Source organism: Cavia porcellus, unplaced genomic scaffold (assembly GCF_034190915.1).
Source record: "Cavia porcellus strain 051 isolate PalLab524CR breed Dunkin Hartley unplaced genomic scaffold, mCavPor4.1 scaffold_27, whole genome shotgun sequence".
Lineage (NCBI taxonomy): Eukaryota > Metazoa > Chordata > Mammalia > Rodentia > Caviidae > Cavia > Cavia porcellus.
In genome coordinates this window covers 37,269,072-37,292,104 of record NW_026947510.1, presented here as the reverse complement: position 1 = coordinate 37,292,104, position 23,033 = coordinate 37,269,072, and the positions used below count along the sequence as shown (strand labels likewise).

General features: G+C 40.4%; 1 protein-coding gene across 7 annotated transcripts in view; it reads right to left on the bottom strand.

Moving 5' to 3' along the window:
- The window catches only part of Etv6 (ETS variant transcription factor 6), a 214,068-nt gene that overhangs the window by 131,644 nt on the left and 59,391 nt on the right, over positions 1 to 23,033 (bottom strand). The window contains exon 2 of one of the 7 annotated variants that reach the window (XM_013153145.2): positions 12,899 to 13,006. The exons of the other annotated variants lie outside the window; for them this stretch is intronic. Coding sequence (XP_013008599.1) covers positions 12,899 to 12,916 — 18 coding nt within the window. The 5' untranslated portion in view covers positions 12,917 to 13,006. The remainder of the gene's footprint in view (positions 1 to 12,898; positions 13,007 to 23,033) is intronic. 7 annotated transcript variants of the gene reach the window in all.

The window sequence follows — 23,033 nt, the reverse complement described above, 5'->3', positions numbered from 1 at the left end:
CAGAGACACTGCCTGAGAAACTGGAATCACAAGCCCAACTTCTACTGTCATAGCATGGTATCTCAAAAATAAATGAGATGGATTTTTCCATATTTTCATTCTCTTCCAAATTATTTTAACTGTCTTAAATCAAAAGATCCCCATAAAAGCAATGCATCTGAGTATGAGGAAGAATTTAAGAAGTCCCACAGGAAGCATTACTTTTAAGGCATGCTTTAAGAATTAAACCTGTCTTACCAAGCATGGTGGTACATGTCTGTAATCCCAGCACTGTAGGATGCGGAGGCAGGAGGATCACAAGTTTGAGCACAGCCTGGGCCACTTAGCAGAACCCTGTCTAAAAATGGTGAGGGGAGTGACTAGGGGATGTAGCTCAGTACAAAAGTCCTGGATTTAATTCCCCAGTACTTCGATAAATAAATAAATCTAACTTGATGCAAAATGGTAATTTAATAATTTGAAAACAAGATTGAAGATTAATAGCAACCTCCTTAAAGGATACTTCGATAAATAAATAAATCTAACTTGATGCAAAATGGTAATTTAATAATTTGAAAACAAGATTGAAGATTAATAGCAACCTCCTTAAATGACTGATTGAGAACTGAAAGCAGAAAGTATCCTTCCCCTACCCCGTGTCCCATGACCCTAAAAGTAGGATATAAACAACCTGACACACTGATCAGGAACATTGCACATCTGTGTTTCCACTTTTAGAAAAATTCCAGAAGTAATAACCATCTCAGGGAGGTTTTTTTTTTTTTTTTTTTTTTTTTTTTTTTTTTTTTTCAGCTGTACTTATCAAAAACATCAACACCCTTGATTCTTAGACACAAGACGCCTATCAGAAAAGGCATCCTCCCCTTCCCTGTCTGTGGTCATGGTCAGAAAGACCTCACAGTTTTGTTTTTTGAAAATAACTGCTAAAGTAAGTTTTGCTGACAAGGTGAACAGTAACACAAAACTGCCATTAGAATTAATACCATTCTAAAACGTAAACGACGGGATGAGAATGAAATACAGGATAAAGATTAGGGGGGTGGTGGTACATGATGATGACAGTGATTAACAGAAATTAAGCAGCTTGAAATAATAAGGAAACTCACATGCCGCACTTTTGCAACCTTATTGTTGAAACTAATATTTTATTTCACATAAGATCCTATGTCTTCATTCAAACTGTTAGTGCTCAACACTCTGTGGTCAGTAGGCCTGAATACTTTAGGGACATACTTTAGGGACTCAGGATAAGCTAAGAATTTAGGAAACACTTTTAAAATCAGGTATTCTGAATCTTGGCTGCAAATCAGAATTTTCCAGAGCAACTTTAAAATAATTCTAGTATCCAAGTAAATCAGAGGACATGGGGATAGGAGTCAGGCATTAAGCAAACTTCCTAGGTCACTGCAATTTTCAAAGCGGAGAGTGAAAACCACTGCCTTAAACTGAGACTAAATAGAATGTATCAAGTAAACAACTGCATTTCAAACAGATTTTAGAGACCTTATTAACTGATTTGCTAATTGTCCTACCCTCCTGCTAAATTACCATTGTCCTACTTTTAACCATGAAAGGGGATTACCAAAGCAATAGAGTTTCTGAATGATGACTCTCTGACCTCATAGTCACATACAGGTGACCTCCCGTAATTGCCTCTAGAGTTCTCCATAACCACTCCAGGAAGGCTTCTCACCCTTCCTTTCTGGAGCTCTGCAGAGAACTCTTGTCCTGGACACCAGCTGCATTAGGGCTATGTGGCTGGACCAAGGTAAGATTAATGGAGGAGAAGCAAGAGGAAATGAAACTCCATGCCCCTCTGGGCTGCCCTGCCTTCGCTCTCATCCCCAGAAGTGTGGTGTCTGTGTCCATGTGTCTGTGTCTATGAACTCAGGCCCCACACATCCTTCTCCCATTCAAAAATGGCCAAGGCAAGTGGTCTGAAGATTGGGAGGCTACGGTTTCCTGGGGGAGGGGAATGAGCCCCTCTGTGGCTGTCAGGCCTACAACAAAAAAAACACTTATGCCATTGGACAATGGCCATTGGGACACATTTTTCCCCCTCAAAGTAATCTTGCTTGCTGCTACTAATGGTAGGTCTTTGAATTTGGCACATTGAACTATCAAGTGATTATAACCTGAAGAAATGTCTTTACCACCAAGCAGCTAACTTCATAACAAAATCTTGGAATCCTAAACTACTACTAGAAGGCATGAACCCACTAGGACTCTTAACCAAGATTAAAGCCTTTCTGTGACATGTCATTGTATCCTCCTAACACTCCAGGACCCACCAGAACTAGCACAAAACTGACTTGACAGATGTAAACATTGAGGCTGAAGAGTTAACAAGAACCTTGAACAAGCCATACAACTAACTTCAGATGAAATTAACATTCCCAGCTCCAATGCTGCCCCAATGCTTTCTCCAGAGCACATCTTCTACCTATAACACTTTTAAAATTTGCATTCTTCATGATGAAAGTCTATACACAAAGTGCCCTGAAAGAGATAAGAGTTGATGACACACACCTGTAATCCCAGCTACTAGGATCACAAGTTCCAGGCTAGCCTGGGCAATTTAGTGAGGCTTTGTCTCAAAATAAAAAATAATAAAGGGCTTGTGATACAGCTCAGTAGTTCCTGGATTCAATCTCCAGTGTGTGTGCACGTTGGGGGGAGAGGAACACAGCTGACTTAATCATTTTTTAATGAGAACTTTATCAAGATAAAAAGCCACTAGAAATTAAATTCTTCCTGTAAAACAAAACTTTCAACAGTTTCTGAGCATCTTGTATTAATAGCATTTTATCTCTTCCTTATTGAAACAACACACAGCTCTAAAACTGAGAGGACTGTAGCATGAGTATGGCTTTGAGATCTGAAACTCAGTTGGGTACTGAAATTACTAGAATGGGTATAATTCTCTCTGCAACTTCAGAAAGCAACGTGCAAGCCGTATTGTGATGGCATGCTACTGCACACAAGTCAAGCCTTAACAGGGGCTTCACCAACAGTCCTAACATATAGCAGGCAACATTAGAATTAGCAAAGGGGAAGATCTCAGAAGTTTAGCAAAAATGTTGAAGAAGGGACTCAAAAAAATCAGTTGGAGCTGGTAGGGTGGAGAGGATTAGTGTTTCCAATGCAATGGAATTCCCTCTCTGGTTGGATTCCTTTATAGTCCTTACCCCCAGCAAATGAAATCCATACTGACAGTCACTGAGATTTCTGCCTAGAGAAAAGGTGAAAGGATCAAACAGACACAAATGACAAAGCACTCCTGCAGTTCTTTGTTTCTGGGAGAATCAATGGTTTCTGAGTGGGTAAAAATGCACTTGAAAATCATTCCGATTAACACAGGCCAAGATATGTTCTCAATTAACTTGCTCTTATTAAAACCTATTTTCCAACTCTTGATCGTCATAAACCCACCCACATAAAACATCACGTTAATAGAATAGGTAAAATGAGTCTCAAGCTTTTGTAGTCTACCAATTTTCCCTAGAAAACCCTTCAAAGTGTGATCAAAAATACAGTGAATGCTGCTGCTACTCAGTGGCGTCCAACAGAAGGCAGGCTCACAGAAACATTATAGTGTGTCCTGGTATTCACTGGATCTGGCACTATGTCACTTCTGGCTCTTCTCCAAAGTCAAAATGATTGTCAAAAGTAAATGTTTTAAATTGATTCAGAACACCAAGACAGCCAGGACACCATAATTAAGACATTCAAAACAGGATTTCCAGAACTGCTGGAGGTGGCAAAAATGATGGGGTAGGTTGTGTTCAATTCCAGTATTTTGAGGGACATTAATGCCAATGTGTCTTTTACTGTAACATATTTTTGAAATTTAAAATTCATCATATTTTGATCACATCTCATATTTCTACATACTAAATTTGCACTGGAAATATTTGATCTGTACTTGGATTTCATAAAATTTACAGTGGAAAAGGTAAATTCACAGGCTTAAGCTTTATAAAAAGTTCTTAAAAGGAGTTTCAATAACTGGTTTGAAATGCTTTTAAATTTAATTAAACTTAAAGAATTTAAGGTCTAGAGATACAGCTCAGTGGCATAAGTGCCTGCCTGGAAAATACAAAGTCCTGAGTTTGATTCCTACTACAAAAGAAAGAATGAATTCCACTGCTGGGTGGCACTAGCCATTTCCAGTGCTCATGGTACCCACAATGTGTTCATGGCAGGAGTTGTCCCCATGCTTTTGGAAGATTCAGTGACTTGAGGTAAGACCGTGACTACACAGGAACCATGTTCCTCTTCTTCATTTCTCCAAAGTCATTTACAGAGACGAATGAAAAAGGTGGGGTACTTTCATGCCCTCTGTACACAAAAGCTCTAGAGCTTTGTGGCACTTAGCAATAAGAACACAGTTAAGTCTCTATCAAGTCAAGTCTGTCTGTCTGTCTTTCTGTCTCTCAACTACCTAACAAATTTCCCAAAGAGCTGAAAAACAAGTTCACTCAGAGCTCCATTTTGCAAAGTTTCACCTCACCTCTCCAACACAAATGATCACTGTGCATTTCAATCCTTTCTTACTGGATCACTCTTGAACTCTGCCATAATACTTCTTACATGATACCTAGAAATATAATTGAGCAACACCCAAAGCCTTAGGTATCCTGTTTAATACTATTTTATTTATCAGCTAGAATTTAAACTCACAATGTAGAGTTTTAAATTTCAGCAAAAGATAATCTGTGCTCCCTCAGAGGAAAGGGATATTTAATTGGGGGAGGTGTCTTACTATTTACAATTCTAAGGCACCTTGCCTTTATTCTTTCACAATTCTAGTCATCCTTATCTGCTTTCCTTCCTCTACTCCCAAGGCTGAGAAATAACAAAAGTCTCAGCCTGAACAAACACACTCATGACTTCCTCCACATTGATTCTTCCCATATAACTACGAAAGACGATAGGGGAGGTGCAGATCTAGGACTCAGTTTCCTGGGCTCATTGTGAAATAGCAGTGACAACTGTGCTGATAGAGTATAAGCTTTTGAGTAAATCAAATGAGTTAAAATACATGGAAAAGGCCATACCAACCACGGCATATTATTCTTACACAATAGTTTCCATTTCTTTCAGACCTAGGATCCAAGACAAATGCTGTCCCCCTTGTCAATTTCTTTGGTCAAGTGCTTAAGAAAAATTAATATGCACCATCTCCTTACACTGAAACATTTTTATGTACATTAGATCCCTAAGCAGACAGAAAAACTGGTGGTATTTTTTTCAGTTCAGACTAGCAAAAAAAAAGTTAATCAATCTGATTTTCTGAAGACTGATCTTCAGTATGTTGCATTTAATTCACAAGGTAAGAGCTAAGAGAATGCAATTCTCTGTTTGTGACTCTGAGCATCCTACAACTAAACAAAAACCCCACTTGTTTTCAAACACTGCTAGTAAACATGTTCTCGTTCAATATGGGTATTCAAAAAACTTCTTACAGTTTCCTGTAAGAAGATTTTGACTTCATCGTTCCAGCCTAATGGTTTGCCCAGGAAGGTCCCTCCCAGAGCATCTCTGGATGCGGCCTCAGGTGTCCCACTTGGGGATCCCTGTCCTGCCTCTGGAATGTCCCAGCTGGGTCTCCTTTGCCCCTGCTTGCCTGGCCTCACCAGACTGTGCCTTGAGCTTGGATCTAAATCTCACTCTTCCCAATTCCTTGTTTATGGGCCAATGCCTCACTGGAGTTTGAACTTTGATTTTTTTGTGTTGTTACACAGCCAACCTCAACATCATCTGAATCTCAGATCCACAAATCACAAAGGAGCTGCAGGCTGTCCCATGCACCCCTGAGGGGAGGTTATCTTGGAAAGAAAATTCTCCATGACTGGGGGTCTTGCCTCTCTTGATCATCACATCTCTTGTACCACAGCGAACACTGATTAAGTATTTCTGAAATGATAGGCCTGGTTAAGACAATTTCACTCAAAACACTTTTCATTGCCAACACAAACTCATCTTTTGGCCTATGTTTTCACTTAGGCCCACAGAGTCACTTATTAACATTTTAAATCCAACTATCTATGTAAAAATCTTGCTATAAGCCACTAGCTGTGCCTCATCTCTTACTTCTTCTCTCAAAAGGTATTATTTACTCTATTATCCAGTTATTTGACTGGTTTTTAAGCCTTATTTTGGTCAGTGCCAAGATCTTGGAATATCTTGGCTACTATAATCCTATCCCATCAAGTCTGTTATCTGTTAACTCTCAACATAGATACTAATCTTCAGAATATGTTCATTCTTGTTTTAATATCACCATTCCTCAAAAATAATTTTGAACTACATCTTTTAGAAGTGCCAAGACCAGTTATAAATATTTAATTTCAATTACTTGTACCCAACCAAAAATACAATCAAGTTTACCGTCTGACATGATACCAAATGAGATCAATCATTTCCAAAATTTAAGTCCCATTTCAAGTATCAATGTTGTTCACTATCATAATCTTCTATTTATTCTTTCTTAGCTACACTAAATACATGGGCATATGCACGATGATTGTTTTACTGAGCACAGTGCCTGACACACTGATAATTAATAATTGGCAAATGAACAAGCCAATAATCTCATGACATTTATAAAATATTTTTCTTTGATTCAACAAACATGCATGACACTGCTAAGTGCTAAGGTGTACAAAGGAGCAGGAAAAGAGCAATATTTTCTTCAAGAACCTTAAAGTAAAAAATAAAAGGGGGTTGGGAAGCTATCGTTCACTGTCAATTCTTACAAGACTGACATATTTTTTCATTTAAACTTTTAAGCAATCAAACGAGTATGACACTTTAATTTCCATTTTAATGGCTAAAAACTTGGAATTCAGCAATGTTATTCATCTTGCACAATGTTAACAAGGTCAGAACCCACAGCCTACTCATAAGTCTAGGTCTCTTCTTTGATTACAGTGAGCAATAGTTGTACAATTCAATTAAATGGTCTTTTAAGGTGATTATTTTTGAAACTGAAGGAGATGATACACGGATATTTGCTTTTTTTCTCTTACTTAATAATACTCAAGACATCACCTTAGGTGACAAACTGATTTTACCCCTGATAAAGTCTAGACATACAGTGCTCCAAAGCCTAACTCCCACTGCCCTAACTCCCATGGACATCCAGAGCCAGAGGTTCATCCTTGCCCTGCTGATACTGGGGTAAAGGCACTTTTATTGACAGGTGACCTACACACACCAAAGGTTGGGCTAAGCCCCAGATAAACCCTGGTACCTGTAGACTTGGAAACAAGAAGCAGGCTTAGAAGCAGAAATTAGCATCACTAAAAGGGGCAAATTCCTCACCTTTGGGGCACATGCCATATGCCATAAATTATCAAGACATTCTACTCTTTAGTAGAAGATAAAGAATGGAACCTTTCAAATCTCATTTCATGCTTAGAAGCACCTGGTGAATCCTAACTCCATACTACATGACTTTGATGTGGTCATTCCTGAGACGTCTCAGTGGCTCCCCTTATACTAGGCTTAGGGCATGACACAAATGCATAGCAGACTCTGTGATAAAACACACAATGGTTGCACAAAATTATCATCTATTACTTGAAAGTTTAAGATACTTTCAAGTCCCTCTGCAAATCACCTGTTTTGAAGTATGGAAAAAAATACAATGAAAACAAGAAAATGGAAATCAAAAGACCTGGTTCCTATAAAGACTACGCAGGATGAGAAGTAGCTGCTGCCAGGTCTGCATGTCCTGGCGTGATCAGACACTCCATCTGTGTGGATTGGGTACAGACTTAAGGAGGAATACTGTAAGACAATTCCTGTAATGCCAGTTATCCATGCTCTGGCCAAAGGAAAAAGATGCATTTCCTTCTTTTAATTAACATGTTGGAGGCCACAGCTAAAAACATCAAGTAGTTTGCTAAGGGAAAGTTTTCCTGCTGCCTGCTACAATACATACAACCGGCCACCTGTCAGTGTCGGCTCCTCATGTACTTATCGATCAACTCTTCAATGCTGTTGAGCAGAGGCTGTGAACGTAAGTGTGTGCGTGTGCCTGTGTCAGGGAAGATACTTGCATCCTCTAACGATAAACGCATCTCATTTCCTTTATTGAAGTTACTAGATCTTGGCTAAAACTATCTCTTTGCCAATTGATTCCATAATCAGAGGGGCAGCACAGCCTTGTACTAGTTGTCAGGGGGAGGGCTGGTACAATTATTCATAAGCATCCACGCACTGTGCACTTACTCTCCTCTACGGTAACTTACACTTTTCTGCAACCACTGAAGTTAGAGAGGGGAGAAAAAAAACAGAAACAAACAATTGTTATGTCAAGGAGCAAAAGGAAGAGCTAAAAGGGGGGAAAAAGGTAAATACATCATGTACCATTTATGGTACCGATACTTTAAGATACTACACCTTTCTGTTAACAAAGGAAAAACCAAGTCTCAGTGAAGTTTAAGAACCTGCTTTCCAATGTCACACAAGTGGCACTAGAATTTGATGCAAAGCATGTCAGATTCCCAAGCCAGGATCTTTCTATATTTTCTCTCTAAAATGAGAAGTAAAGATCTTTGGCCAGATGAAAGCAGTACCACAAACTTGGGGGTAAAGGTAAAAAAAAAAAAAAACATTATAAAATAGTTTTGAAAGGCCTAGCATTTCACATGGTGATTACAAAGCTGGAATTGGGCAATTTAAGTGGAAGAAAGCATATTCTGACCTCTAGAGTCATATATCGAGGCCCAGTGACAGGGTGACTAAACAGCACTGTTGCCCTGGGTCCTCTAAAGGCAGAGGTGAGTCTGTGTCTCGTATGCATAGCCAGACTGGAGCACCTGATACCTCCAGGACCAACAAAGCAGCACGCACACACACATCACCGCACAGGCGGAAGAAAAGGGTGGGTGGAATTGATGGATACTCATGCCCTGCATATGTTAAAAGGTTTATATTTGAAAGAAACTGTCCTTCTCCTACACACAGCTTATTAAAGGAGACAGAGTCTGTCCTAATCACTTTCCTAGTCGCTAGGACACCTGACACCTACAGCTTAAAGGACGAGAGGTTTATTTATTATTTGGGCTTACAGTTTTTAGAGGCTTCAGTCCATGGTTGGCTGGCTCAAGGGCAGAAACAGCATGGCAGAGGGGTATGGCAGAAGAAAGTTGTTCATGCCAATGGTGGCCAGGAAGCAGTGAGAGAAGAGAGGAGCCAAGGAGGATAATACAGGTCGTTTCCCTAGCACCCCACTTCCTCCCATCAGGCCCTGTCTCCTAACAGCACATTTCTGCTGTGATCGTATCAGTGGAGTGATCCACTGGTAAGTATGCCCCATGACTCTGGCACTTTGCAAAAGCCATGCCACTGAGAGTTTTGTGGGACATTCTAGTTCTAAAGCATAACAGAGTCTGTTTTCTTTTGACCTTTCCGCTGTCAGTTTCCTGCTTCCTTCCCCATGGTGAGTTTGGGCAGGAAAGGCTCTGAGAGAGTAAGACCAGCATCCTCATTTTTCAGATGAAAAATCCAAGACTAACAGAAGTTATCTGAGATCACACTTCTTGTTTCAGAAGTCAGGTAGTTATCAGTTCTTGTTTTCATTTTTTCACTATATACTATATTAAAGAGAGAAAGGGTAGACAAAAATTTAAAATAAGAAACCAACAAGTTTACTTTATGATTTCTGTACTTATCTCAAATTTCTCTCATTCTATAACTGTATGCTTTGAATCTTCCTCTACCAAGTGCATGAAAGATTTTACTGAGCCATTCTCATACTGCTGCCCAGGTTAATTCTAAGGCAGCTGCCAAGTTAAGGTAAGGACTGCAGGGTGGAATGCTTTATTTTTATGTAGAGTTACTTGAACTGATCTCTATGTCAGTGACCAACCCTCTTGGTTTGCCTGGGACTAGGACAGGGGTCCTGGGATGTGGGACTGTAAGTGATAAAACCATGAAAGTCTCAGGAATTGTGAGACAGTCAATTACCCCCACTGTCTCTTACAGGGCTCAAATGAGCTAATGAATCCAAACAGATAAAATACATCTAATTGGAAGTTTTAGCTGGTATAACACCAGTAAATGGAAGTTTAATATCTCCATTTTTTGAGAAAAGAAGCAGGATGCAAGATTAATGACCATAAAGGGCTTTGAGCCCTCCGGGAGAAAGGTATGCTCAAAGTAGGAAGTGCTAGGTCCATAAAAGAAACAATCTGACAATGCAACGGGGCTTTTTCATACCTCACAAGAATGACTAAGCCTCTGAACACTTCCTGTTCTGTCTCATGTTTTCATGAAATTCCCTTTTCCTTATAGGCCAAGAAAGCAAAAAGAAAACTTTTTTTTCCCTTCTCCTTTCTCTTCCCTTAATAACAGTGGGAAATTTCAAAACCTCCAAAGACTTTTAATACTTTAACAAGCTCTTACTTTTATGTGGAAATATTTCAGAGAAAGAAACCACATGCGATTTTCTCCATAAACATTCTAAATTCTTGCTACATATAATTTTGGGTAAGTTGAAAACCATCTGATTAGAAAAGATAAATACATACACTTAAGGAACACCTGGGTACTCAGACATCCAGTTATATTTTCAATCAAAACAATTCTTTTTTTACTAAACACTATGCGAAGTGCTGGTAATACAGGTCTGATTGAAAAATACAGCAAATGTTTATGCTTTCAAAATAATTTTATTATAGTAGAAACACGCATTGCTATTATCCCCCTCAGAATACCCTTCACTTGGAACACACATGTCCCTTGTTCTTGCCACTTTCTGAAGCAGTTCTGCAGGTCCTCTTATGTGACTGTCCTCAGTTGTGCTGTCATCCTACCTCAATGCTCTGAATCAATGTAAAATGTTACCTTTCCTAGTCATTTGACTTTGGGTAAAAGTCAGAAGTCATGCAGCACCAGATGAGGACAACTGTCATGTTTTTATAAGCCTGCCTTTGTGTCAGCTGGAATGCAACAGCAACATTCCCCATATTTTTGATCACACCTTCTACATACATAAAAGAGAATTTCTAGCACTGCTTAGAAAGGGGCCAGAATGATGTTCAAATCAAGCAGGAATATTTTGAAGGAGATTAATGGTAATGTGTCTTTAACTGTAATACCTTTTCTTAAACTTTAAACATTAAAAATCAAATATTTCAATTGTTCCTGGTATAACATTAACAATAAATTTTATTTTATTTATTCCCATGTCCTAATGATCAAAAACTGCCTTTGGGAATTAGTCACGACTGTTCCTGAAATGGAGAATGAGACCTGCCCCTCACAGAGAAGGCGACACTGAATATCACTTCTCATTCAGCAGTGCCACAAAGGACAGCTTCACTTTCAACTTTTCTGGGTCACCGAAGATACCAGAGGATGCGGTAGACAAGGTCTAGGATGTGGTAGAGGGGAGGTGAAGCCAAGAAGACAGATCTACAAGAGCGCATGGCACAAAGCTGCCCGGTATGCACTATTTGGAAAGGGCACTCTCCTGCCAGCTCTGTGTCGTGGGGCATGATGGCAACACTGTGACATAATTTACTGAGGAAAGGTATCCAGCAGCTCACTGAAGGGCCATAGGGCCATGGAAAGGATTTTCTCCTTTTACTTCTACCCTAACCAACCGATGTGCTATTACCTTCAAAGCAAAAGGAAAAAATCAAATCCAGCTGACAAATCCACCATTCTGCAGTGGAGAGAGCTGCCAATACCATCACCTATATCTAAGGAGGAAGTCTAAAGGCCTAAGATGAGAATATCACAGGAGGGCTGGGTAGGGACAAGTGTCAGGCGACCCCCAGCAACTGGGCCACCCCACCAAAGAGTCTAATCATTAAACTTGGCTCTCCGCTGGCTGCAGGTGAACAGAGCTCTCTGGGGCCTTGGTGACTTGCACCTTTGTACACACTACAATTGGCTCCTTTGGGCTTGGCAATCCCAGGCCAAAGCCTTAGTGGACTTCCTCTATTTATACAAGACTTGTCAAGCAGGTTACGCTGCTTTTGGGCCACTTTTCTTTCTAGACACCTGTAAAATGCCAAAATATAAAGAAATAAAAAAGGGATAAGGTTTTCTCACCATAACCCCAAAGTCCCACAAAGGCATGCATGGAGTCCTGCTGCTGTTCTCTTAAATGACAGCATGTATATTTAAGGACAAGTTGTAAGAGAAGAATTGTCAAAAGCAAGCCCAAAGTCAAATGCACTTCACTTTCTATCATTCTTGCTGGCCTCTTTCCAGAGTGAAATGTACCTCTTGGAGCCAGCAGCAAGTCCTGTGGCTGTATCACTAATTTTACTTGCTCCGAAAAATCCCCAGTAGCATATCATGAACTCTTCTTTCTATTTTGCAAATCTAGAAAACGTGGTAAAGAGTAATTAAATACCTTTGTGAAGCAGCAAACATCCTTGGGACAAAACCCAAGACAGCCTCTTCCTGCTTTAACTCACATATCCACCATAAAGAAAATGGTTATTCTTTCACTGCAAAAGAGATGACAGCCTTCTAGATCAGGCATGTAAAGTTAAAAACAAAAATTTTTTTAAAAAGACATTAGTACATAGAGAGAAAAAGCAATGAAATAGTAATCAGGCCAGAGTTTCCTAGTTGTCAAGATAGTACCTAAAAAAGTTCAAGACTGTATTGAACCCAAAGTTCAAAGGCAATTCCCTTTCCCCTAGTTTGAATCAGTTATTTTGAGTTTGCTTGAAGATTAAGGAGGCAATAATCAAATTGATAAAATCACATCAAAAAGTACTCAGAAAATGACCACTTCTATCACATTTCCTTTCCCATTCCTAAGAGTATCCTGAGCCAGGGAGTAACCCACTTGGATCCTGGAAGAGTTAATACATCAGACATGAACATACAGCCACTATCACATGGCAACCCAACGCCTCACCTGTTTGAAGCTGGCCATCTCACAGCTCTATGGACTTCCAGAAAGATTCTTCAGGGATAGGTTACAAAGCCTTTGAACAGGTCAGTGCTCCCACTTGTGGAATATTCCCTGGAGATGAGATAAAACCCGGAAAACATGGGCAAAGTTCAACCAACAGCTGCCCCTTAAAGGCTGTGAGCTGGCATACCTGGCCAGCTGGCAGCTGTTCTGTTCTTTAGGAGCTTTTACCTGCCTGAGCAGGAAACAGAGATAAGGCCAAATCTAGTTCACAGTGCCTATCATGGTTTCTCACATTTGAGCAGAACCCAAAAGAAACAGAGCCTTAACCTGTTGCTTCAGTTGAGTAGGCCACAGAGCCATCAAAAACAAGAAACAATCTATAGCAAAATGGTTTGTAAACTACAGCCTGACATACATTATATAACATTATCTAACAATGCTAAAAGTAGATTAAATTATAAATAAACACTGATGCCTATGAAATCACTATGTGAACATACAGCTAAACACTTGAAGAAGTTAGGGACAGAGAGCTGGTCACTATGCAAAATGGCCCAATTTTTTAAGAAAAAAACTCTTAAGTGGTTTAAACATGTAATAAACAATAAGAGTTCAAAAGCTTTCCTTTAATGATGAATTCAGCAGTAAAGCAAGTGTCATAAAGCTTACCTTAGGCAGGTTTTTAGATAGCCTCTAGGCCAGCCCTGCCTCCTGCCAATGAATTTAATCCCTTAAGGTACAGACTATTCCCTGGGGCACACATATTGCTCTTTGATGCTGCAAGAATACCCAGCTTGAAGGAGTAGACAGGAACTGAAACCTCACCTACGCCCCACTTTCTGAAGTCTCATAACAGGAAAAAAAGCCCTTTCCTCCTGCCAGGGTCACCTCCTGAGGTCACTTCCAACAGAGGAGGGAGTACATGGCAGCAGCACCCTGCAGACACCCGGACACTACCAAGTCCCTATGCTGCAAATATATGACATAGTCTCCATGGAACATGTGCTTTAATACTGTAGGATGGAAATCACAGATTCATTTCTCTCATGCTTTTAATCACGCTTCCTAACTGCAAAACCAGCACCACGTATACGCGAGGCTTCATTTTCTTTGTTCCTACTTCTGATTCCCTGAGCCTTTCTTTAGGATTATTCTTCCTCTCAAGTGACTTCATGAGTGACCGTTGGTGACAGAGATGAGGAACAAGGCAATGGAAAATATTTAAAGGGAACACAAATGCCACAAAGAGAAGAGGAAGCTCCCATGTACACTGCCACTAGAAGAGAGAAGTGCCTAACAGCTTTTAACCCGACAGAGACTATATAACCAAAGCCTGTGTATGAACTGCGCAGCTGGCGGGCGTGTAAATGCAATCATCCTTTTGAAGTTTCTAGGCTGCAGGACACGTCTGTATTGTATGAGGTTTCTAGTGCACTGTTCTAAAGGACAGTTAGACAAACTCTGATCCTAACAGCTTCTTATCCATCCTAGCTATGCAAGGGCAAGGCACCTCCTCAGAACTAAAGGCCACTCCTCTGCATCCTGGCATTGTCCCTTTGCCCATGTGTGCCCCATAGTGTAGATGGTCGCTGCCCCGCACAGAAGGAACTGAGATGTTTTATATACATGGACCAACTCCACACAAGGAATGTAAACATCGTGCACTGCAAACATGGACAGAACTGAAAAAAAAAGGAAGGCGATCAAGAGGAGGGTGAAGGGATGGAGGGAAGGGAAAGGTGATGAAAACACATAGAGATGTGCTGTGTACAATGTACCAACTTGCTGCAGAGAATGAAAACATCATATACTACACACATGAACTAATAAATTAAAATTTAAAAACACAAAAGGACACTGAGTGCCCCCTTCCCCTGAACTGCTATGCAATCAAGTTCAAATCTTAGCGCTGACATTTGCTAGCTGCGTAATTCTGTGCAATTTACTCAGTCCCTGAACCTCAGAATCCTCATCAGAGATAAAGACACATGCCCTGAATCTGTGCAGATCAAATGAAGCCATATGCATGAGCCAGACTTCCTACTGTAGTACTGCACAGCATCTGGATCACAGGCATTTCTCTGCTTCTCTCTAGCTTAACTACTCACAGGCATAAATCCTGATCTGACTGGTACTTCAAATTATTTGTATGTATACATTATCTCCCCACCTAGATTACAAAGACATCATGTCATTTTAACCACTCCTCCATTGCTTGAGCTATATACACAGTAAGAGCCCCCAAAATAAATATGTTCCAGACCACTGAACAAGTGGATCACTTCCCCACATATAATAATAGTCTGGAAACATTTCTGGGGATGCAGCTTTGAATTCTAGATACAGCTGATCTCTCCTCTACCCCTCTGCTCCTCGGGCCCCTTCTTTGAGACATATCAGCTGACATTTGCGATGCCCTTAAGACCTCTCAAGAGCCAAGCTGTCCATTCTCTTCTTGACTTCTTGAGTGCATACTATGTGCAAATATAAGCAGAACAACAGAGAGACAGGTACAGAAATGGGCTAGATACAATACTTGCCTATCCCTGAGGCAAGCCACAGGAATCAGACAGAAAGGTAAAAAAAAAACTCCAAAAAATATATGCTTAGATAGAGTACACATTTAAATCCTGTGAGAGAAAGAAGTCTTAATTGAGCCTAAGACTATCACTCTAAAAATTTTGAAATATACATTTCCTTTGTGATAAAGCTGTAACACATTTAACTTTGTTGAAATAGCAGGTGAAAGGGAAACCCCATTCTGATGTTACAAAACAGGTCAAAACTTATTAAAGCAAATGTCATTCCAAAGCAAATCTCAGGGCTGCCAAGTCTTCTCAGAGTCTTTTCTTCATTTTAAGCCATACACTGTGCAAAACAAAAGAATCTTCTTACAGCGATGATTTGAATTCTGACCAATGCATGCATACACCTATTCATAGCAGACCTCTAAGTTCTTAGCACTAGACTACATATAGAGTGCAAAAAAGTAAGAAGTCTTTAAAAAGTAAAAGGAGTCTGAACAGCTCCCTGCTGATTCCTGGCAAGCGGATGTGTCCTAAAGAAAAGACTCCAGGAGAAAAGGAAAGGAAAATGGGTAGAGAAGATAGCATTTAGTCCACAACAGAAGAAATACACAGTCCTCTGGTTTGGCTATAGTCTGGCTCCCAAAGGTTCACTGCTAGAAGCTTCATACCCAGAGTGGTGGTGTTCAGCTGGTGAAACCTTTCAGAAGTGGGGCCGAGTAGAAGGTAACCAGGTCACAAGAGCTCCACACTCATGAATGGATTAATGCTGTCTCATGAGTATAGGTGGTTTCACCATGAGGCCACGCCACACCTTGGGTCCCTTCTGCATGTCACCAGTCCTCTTTCTGTATTTCTGCCATGTTGTAACACAGCTAGGGGAGAAGGGAGTGTGGAAATGCTTACCAGCTGACATGTTCTTTGGATTGTCCAGCAGCCACCAGAATCATGGGCCAGATACTCTGTTTCTTTATAAAGTACTTTGCCTCAGGCATTTTGTTACAGCAACACAAAATGAACTGATAAGTATCCTCATGAAACTCCACTATTCCCAAATGAAAAGCTAGCAGGCCATAGGGCAGAGCCACAGGATGTCTATGTATGGATACTAGACTGGCTCCTACCTAAAATTTTGTGATATATTAAAGACCTGCTGATACAAAGCACCTAGTCATCTGAAGTTTGGGAAGCTGCAAGGGTCTCATATAAGTGCCAAATAACCCTGCATATAGATACAGATACAGATACAGATATAGATACAGAAATATTCCACCACAAATATATTAAAGAATTGTTTCAAAATTTTTTGAAGGTAAAATACCTTTATACTTCTCTAAGGCTTATCATTATTTTTCTGCCACTCCCCCCATCTAATTTTTTATTCTTGTTGTCAACTCAATCCTCTACCAATACACAGAGCAGAAATTTGGAGAAAATGACATCTTAAAAGGTAATACTGATTTAGTATCATCTTGTTTTGAAGTCTCATCTAGCTTTTGTTCTTCTGTCTCCAATGGTCTAAACAGGTTGTATCTCATTGGATTTTATTATGTACGATAGTATAAGCAAAAACCTTTTAAAGACAAGGAGATTATACAGAAACCATTGTTCATTTTCTGTTAGTCCATTCTAAATATTCTGTAATGCTGTCATTCTCTTAAATGGTTTTACATTGTTTTGATATACTTAATGCTACAGTATATGAAGTTGTACTCAAGGACTTCAAGGAAAGAGTCAATATGGTAACTACTTTGGGGTCGGAATTATCTGGTGGTGAAACACTATTCTGCTTAAATGGTTATGTTTTGATCTGCGCTGTTTCGCTGTTATGCCCTCTTTTTTCTCAATCTCCACTCCATTATTTACTTTTTTACTTTTATCCGTTTAATTAAAGGGAAAAAAATAGCAGGATATAATACAGTAACCCACTTTGACTTTCTATTATCTCGATTTGAAGCCCTGTATTACTCTCACCATCTTTTTTTTGACTGATGTTCCCCTATTCTGTTTTGCTGGATATTATCAGGTTCGAAAGTTTAGGCATCAGCTGAGAAGATAATGAGATTGATTATAACGCCCATTCTCATTGACTTTTATCTACTTTTGAAGACCTACAATGTCTCCAATGTTTTGGTTTTGTCGGTTTTGTTCTTTACTGTTTTGTTCAATTGTATTATAACTAATGATATAGGCAATTCTATTAGAGATAGCGGGAGGCATTATGGTAACCACTGTTGATCACCGTGTATTATGTTTTTACATTATCTATTATGTCCACCCTTTTGACTTGACCGATTCTGTTCTGTTATGTCACATTTGGTTTTACTCTCTTCCAAAAAAGCAATAAGAACCGTAGGAGCAATGAAACCCAAAATGTGTAATAGTCATTGTACAAAAGAGAGGAAAAGAAAGTGCTCTAAACTATATAACTGCATGTATATTTAAGTGTATAAGATAGAAAATGATACCACAGAGTTTTATTGGATCATTGAACAGAACTGTTTGCAGTATCATTGATGGAATGTCCACTCTACAAGCTTTAATTTTGTGACTTGAACAATTATTTCTAAGATGGCAATATGTACTCCATTAACTAGTGATTTCCTACTGTTCATTTTTTTCTTCTGTAAATCTGTATAACTTGTACCCTTTCACTGTTTTTTTTTTTCTTTTCTCCTTAAATAAAAAAAAAAAAAAAAAAAAGAAATAAAGGCTGCCTGAAGGCCAGGTCTTATTGATCACTGCACCCTAACCCTCATCCTTGCTAACACCTACCAGAGCAACCAGCAAATAACAAAGTGTCAATTCAACCTACCAGAGCAACCAGCAAATAACAAAGTGTCAATTCATGTTTACTTCATATGCAGCCATAGAACAAGCAAAGAGAAACAATGAAGGAATGGATCCTTTACATAACACATAGTTGACAGACTCCCATGCATAAAAACCCTCCTGCAACCCATGGTCCCAGCCCCCTGCCCCACAATTGGCTCTGAAGACTAAAGAGCCATGAACATGCCTAACAGCCTCCTTCTAAACCCACAAAATGTGGTTTTTCTCTAAAAGCTGCCTGCTAAGCCTTGCTCCAAGGCCTCATACTACCAACCAGTGCAAAAGCAGCACCCTACCTGGACCTGTTGGTGGGAAACCTGAGATACAGAAGTAACTAGATACATGGGCAGCTGATCTGCTTACAATTAAGAGGCACTTGGAATTTAGCTAAGAGTTTAAACCTACCACAACTGGGCAACACTTGACAACCAACTTCTCTACATGCTGAGCAAACATATAGCAATCCTTACGCTGGGAGCTGGGGAGGGAATCAGAGGCCAATGCTGGGGTAGGAAAGAGCAATAGACACACTTAAAAATGTGTCCTGCAAAGAGAAACCAGGATGGGACAAAGAACCAAGGGGGAGGCAGATGGACAAATCCTGATTTGTAAGGATAACAGTACACATGCACTCAATATTCATCAAACTCCTGTAACATGCTATAAAAAGGAGGTAGACAGTTCTTGAAACACTTGCACTCCTAAAGGTCCCACTTAGACAGCAAATGTATATATACAATGTTTTTAGATTAGAGTTTCTAAATTTTGTTATAATATTGCTATGAAAGACAAGGAAAGGGAAGGAAGGAAAAACTGATAGAGAATGGAAAAAAGAGGCAGTAGAGAGAGTGAGGGCATTGAATATGGTTAACTTCATCAAGTGCTTAGACTCTGGCATACATCAAAGCTCAAAACGTATTAGCATTATATTCTTGGTTATAGGAGCCTGTAACTGAGTCATGATAGTCTACACTGAAAACATGCAACCCAGCTGGCAGGATGCTAAGAGCTCATCATGTACTGATTCACTTAAAAGTTCACAATCCTATCATTAGTATTCCTATTTTAAAATGAGAAAACTTGGGTACCAAAAGATCACACAAACTGCAAACCACCCAGTTACACAACTATTGATTTAAGATCTCATTGTCTTTCCTATTACACCTGTGCTTCTTAGAGTATGATTCCCAGAACCTGAAAACTTCTCAGACTCTCATCCCGGGTCTTAGGTCAAAAATGGGGGCTGGGAGGATGCCTGGCAAACTGGTTTGTAGAACTCTCCAGGTGATTCTGTCTGATGAACTCTGGAGTTTGAGCCTCTTGGCATTAATTATATTATGATGCTTCTCCACGCAGTAGTTAAACTAAGACAGAGAATAACATTGCTCTGTCATTGAAATTGGCCTCAACCAGCAATGGGCAATGGTCAGATTACATGGATCGCCCATTTCTCTCTGATTGTGGAGTGGCCTAGGATTGGGGTCTAGGAGAGCAATCTATTTTCTTCATTTTCAGTCACTGGTGGGGCTTCATGACAGGGCAGGAGGAGTGTAAGGGCCTAGGGCTATTCTCAGAGTGGTTTAATTTTTTGCAGCAGCCAAGTATCAGTTGGGAGATGCAACAGTGTCCCAAAATATCTACTACAAGATTAAAAATGAAATTTAAGATGGAAAGCCTTGCTTCTAGTGTGTTAACTTGGCTTGCAACAATGCCCAGCAAGTGAATTTGTACTTTTAGTAGAGATAATTCAATTATCCAGTGTGTGATGACTGACCTTTGCTTTCCTTCCCGGAGCTGCTTACCTTTGGCCACTTTACTGCTTATTAGCGCCTCTCCAGAGGACAAGCAGGAGAGAATAAAAGGTGAGGAAGCTCAAACCAGTCTATTTCTCTCCTAGTTAGCAGTTCTGGCAAAATCTTGGTGGAAAAAGAACTATTTATTGGCTAAAATGAGACCCTGGGATTAACTGTGGCCTTCAATGCTGTCTCTGCCCCTAATGATCAGATACAGTCTAACCAACCTAGCCTAGTTTACAAGTGAACAGAAGAATACTGTTAAAATTCTACAGTTTTCAAATAGGCAATGTATGATACCTTCTTCCTTCAAATACAGCTTTCAAAAATGCCAAGATCATGGACAACTCTAATCACTTAGGAAAAGTGATCCCATCTTAACAGTTGAGTTTTCCAACCATTCCAACTTTCCACAGCCCTTCCAAATACTTGTATCTTTCTCCTCAAGAAATATGAGAAAGCTAATGTTCATGAGGTATCTACTGTTTGCTAGGAAGACAGACTTTTGGCTAATGTTTGATGAGGAATGCATGTGACCATCACATACTACAAACATGTACTAATAAAAAAATATATTATGTATAAAGGAAAACAATTTGAGTAAAATTTGTGCTGGGTGAGTGTGTGTACTGTACGTGTGTGTGTGTGTGTGTGTATGTGGTTGTGTGTAGCTAACCCAGGACCTTGCACATGCTATTCAAGTGCTCTACCATTGAGCTATATCCCCAGGCTGGGCAGGAAATTTTCATCTTGTCTTCATATAATTAAACTGATGTTCAGACAATTTTAGTCCCAGAATTTATAAGAGTTAAGATTTAAACAAAAGTTGCCTCTCCCCAACGTGAAAAAACAAAAATCAAGTGTCTTTTCCACTTCACAATGCAGCCTCACTGATAAGAGGATTTGTTACCTCCACCCAGAACTCCCCAACAATGGTCTCCCGGCTGATCTAGAAACAAACTGCTGGTGGCCTTTGTGACATTTAAAAATTAAAGCTGTGCCTGGACACACTAACAATATCTTTAGACATCAATTCTTTCTCCTCAGTAATGACAAGTGCAAATAACTCCCAGCTCCTATTCCTCTGCCAAATCTGCACATACTGCCACCAGTCCTGCTCCCAGCCTCCGAGGAGCAGGACAGCCAGCATTTCCTGCATGGAGGAAGCTGAGGACAGCCTCACTTCTCAGATGACTGGGAGCTAACAAGTGGGCAGAAGTCCATGCCCTTGGTGTCACCACAGGGCCACTTCCTATTTTGGGGAGGAAAGTGGCCAAATGGCTCGAGCTGGGGGAAGAAGGAAGAGAGGGGAGGAGACTATTAAGTCTTCATCCCTCTCTGCACTGTTGTTTGGATTCCATTCTCCTCCCGGCCCCTTGTTTCAGCCCCACTGCCTGGCTGGATTTAGTGTCTGGCCTTGGCCTTTTCCTCTCCAAGCCTGAGAATTTCCTGTGATTCTGCCTTGGCACCCTCAAAAAAGCCACAGCATATGAGTTTGTCACTGTAAGGAATACCAAGACCTCTTGGCGCTGGCCAGAGATAAATGCGTCTTTATTCAGAACCCTGTCAACTACCAACAGGCTGGCCTCATTATTTACCAGCTTGTGAGAAGGAGACAGGTGATATGACTTCATCTCAGCACAGGAAGACACAGGATCATATCCTTTCAGGAAAGGCAATCTCTTCACATGTCTGCCTACCACACTACTGTCCTTGGCACATTCTAGACCTACGAGACCACTATCTCTCACACATGAGTCTATGGTCTGCTGCAATTTTTCAAAATATGCAATATATTACCCAAAGATGCTGTAAGATGATCTGAGGCAAGCAGCATCTTTACTTCACCCAAGAACATCAGTATGATGAGAGACCTGGTAGTGATTACCATCTCCAAGTGCAGGCCTTATCCCTCGGGGAAAGAGTCCAGACTCCAGTTCTGCTGAGCTCCTGGCCCAGGCTTCAGGATGCTCTCCCCAGTGCACTCACTGACAGGATAGCAGCTGGCCAGGCATTGATTTAGTAGGATCTGCTTCCAGATGGATGCCAGAGCATGAGGTGCCTGGGATGGGCAACACCACCAGCACTGACTCAGGCACCAGATAGTCTTGTTAATGCACACAAAAATGAGGCCCAGTTTTTTGTTTTGTTTTGTTTTGGGGTACTGGGAATCGAACTCAGGACCTCATGCTTGCCAGGCAGGTACTGTACCACTGAGGTAAATCTCCTGACCCACCGAGCACCAGGTTTTGAAAGCCCCTCAAATCTATCGAAAATCTTTACCTATGGGCCCTAGTGTCATCCTCAAATCTCTAGTGCTCTTCCTCTCACCCTCTGATTTTACAGAAAATCTGTCTTTTCTCCTAGGCTTTATAAAAGTTTTAAAGGTGGCATTCTATGTGTTCTTTTCAGCTCAAAAGAAAATTTCCATAAGTGCCTGCCTAGCAAGTTCCAGGTTGTGAGTTCGATCCCAGGTACCCCCCTCCAAAAGAAAGAAAGAAAGAAAGAAAGAAAGAAATCTACATGAGATAAGGGCCTGTTGAAATAGAGACATCTCCCCATCCCCTATTCTCTGCTCAAGTCCAGACCCAGTAGTTAGAGAACCAGTGATGCCAGCAGCAAGAAAAAGATCAGCTGCCAACAGGCAAGACCATTCAGGTCCAGAGATGGGAAACATCAGAGCCACTCACAGCCTGCAGTCTGTGGGTGTAAGATCCTAGACAATCAGGAATAACCACAAACTATAAAGAAGAACCATCCCAAAGTATAGTCCCAAAAAGCAGTCTTGGGAAAGCTGTCCCAAGTCAGAAGACAAAGACGTGGCTGCTCTGAATAACGGCGACCTGCAGGCACATGGGCTTCAACCGTTTTTATTACTGTTCTCAGATGTGACAGCTCTGGAGAATATAGATGCTCCTTAGCCCTCAATACACACAAGCACGTGCACACACACACACACACACACACACACACTATTACATTATA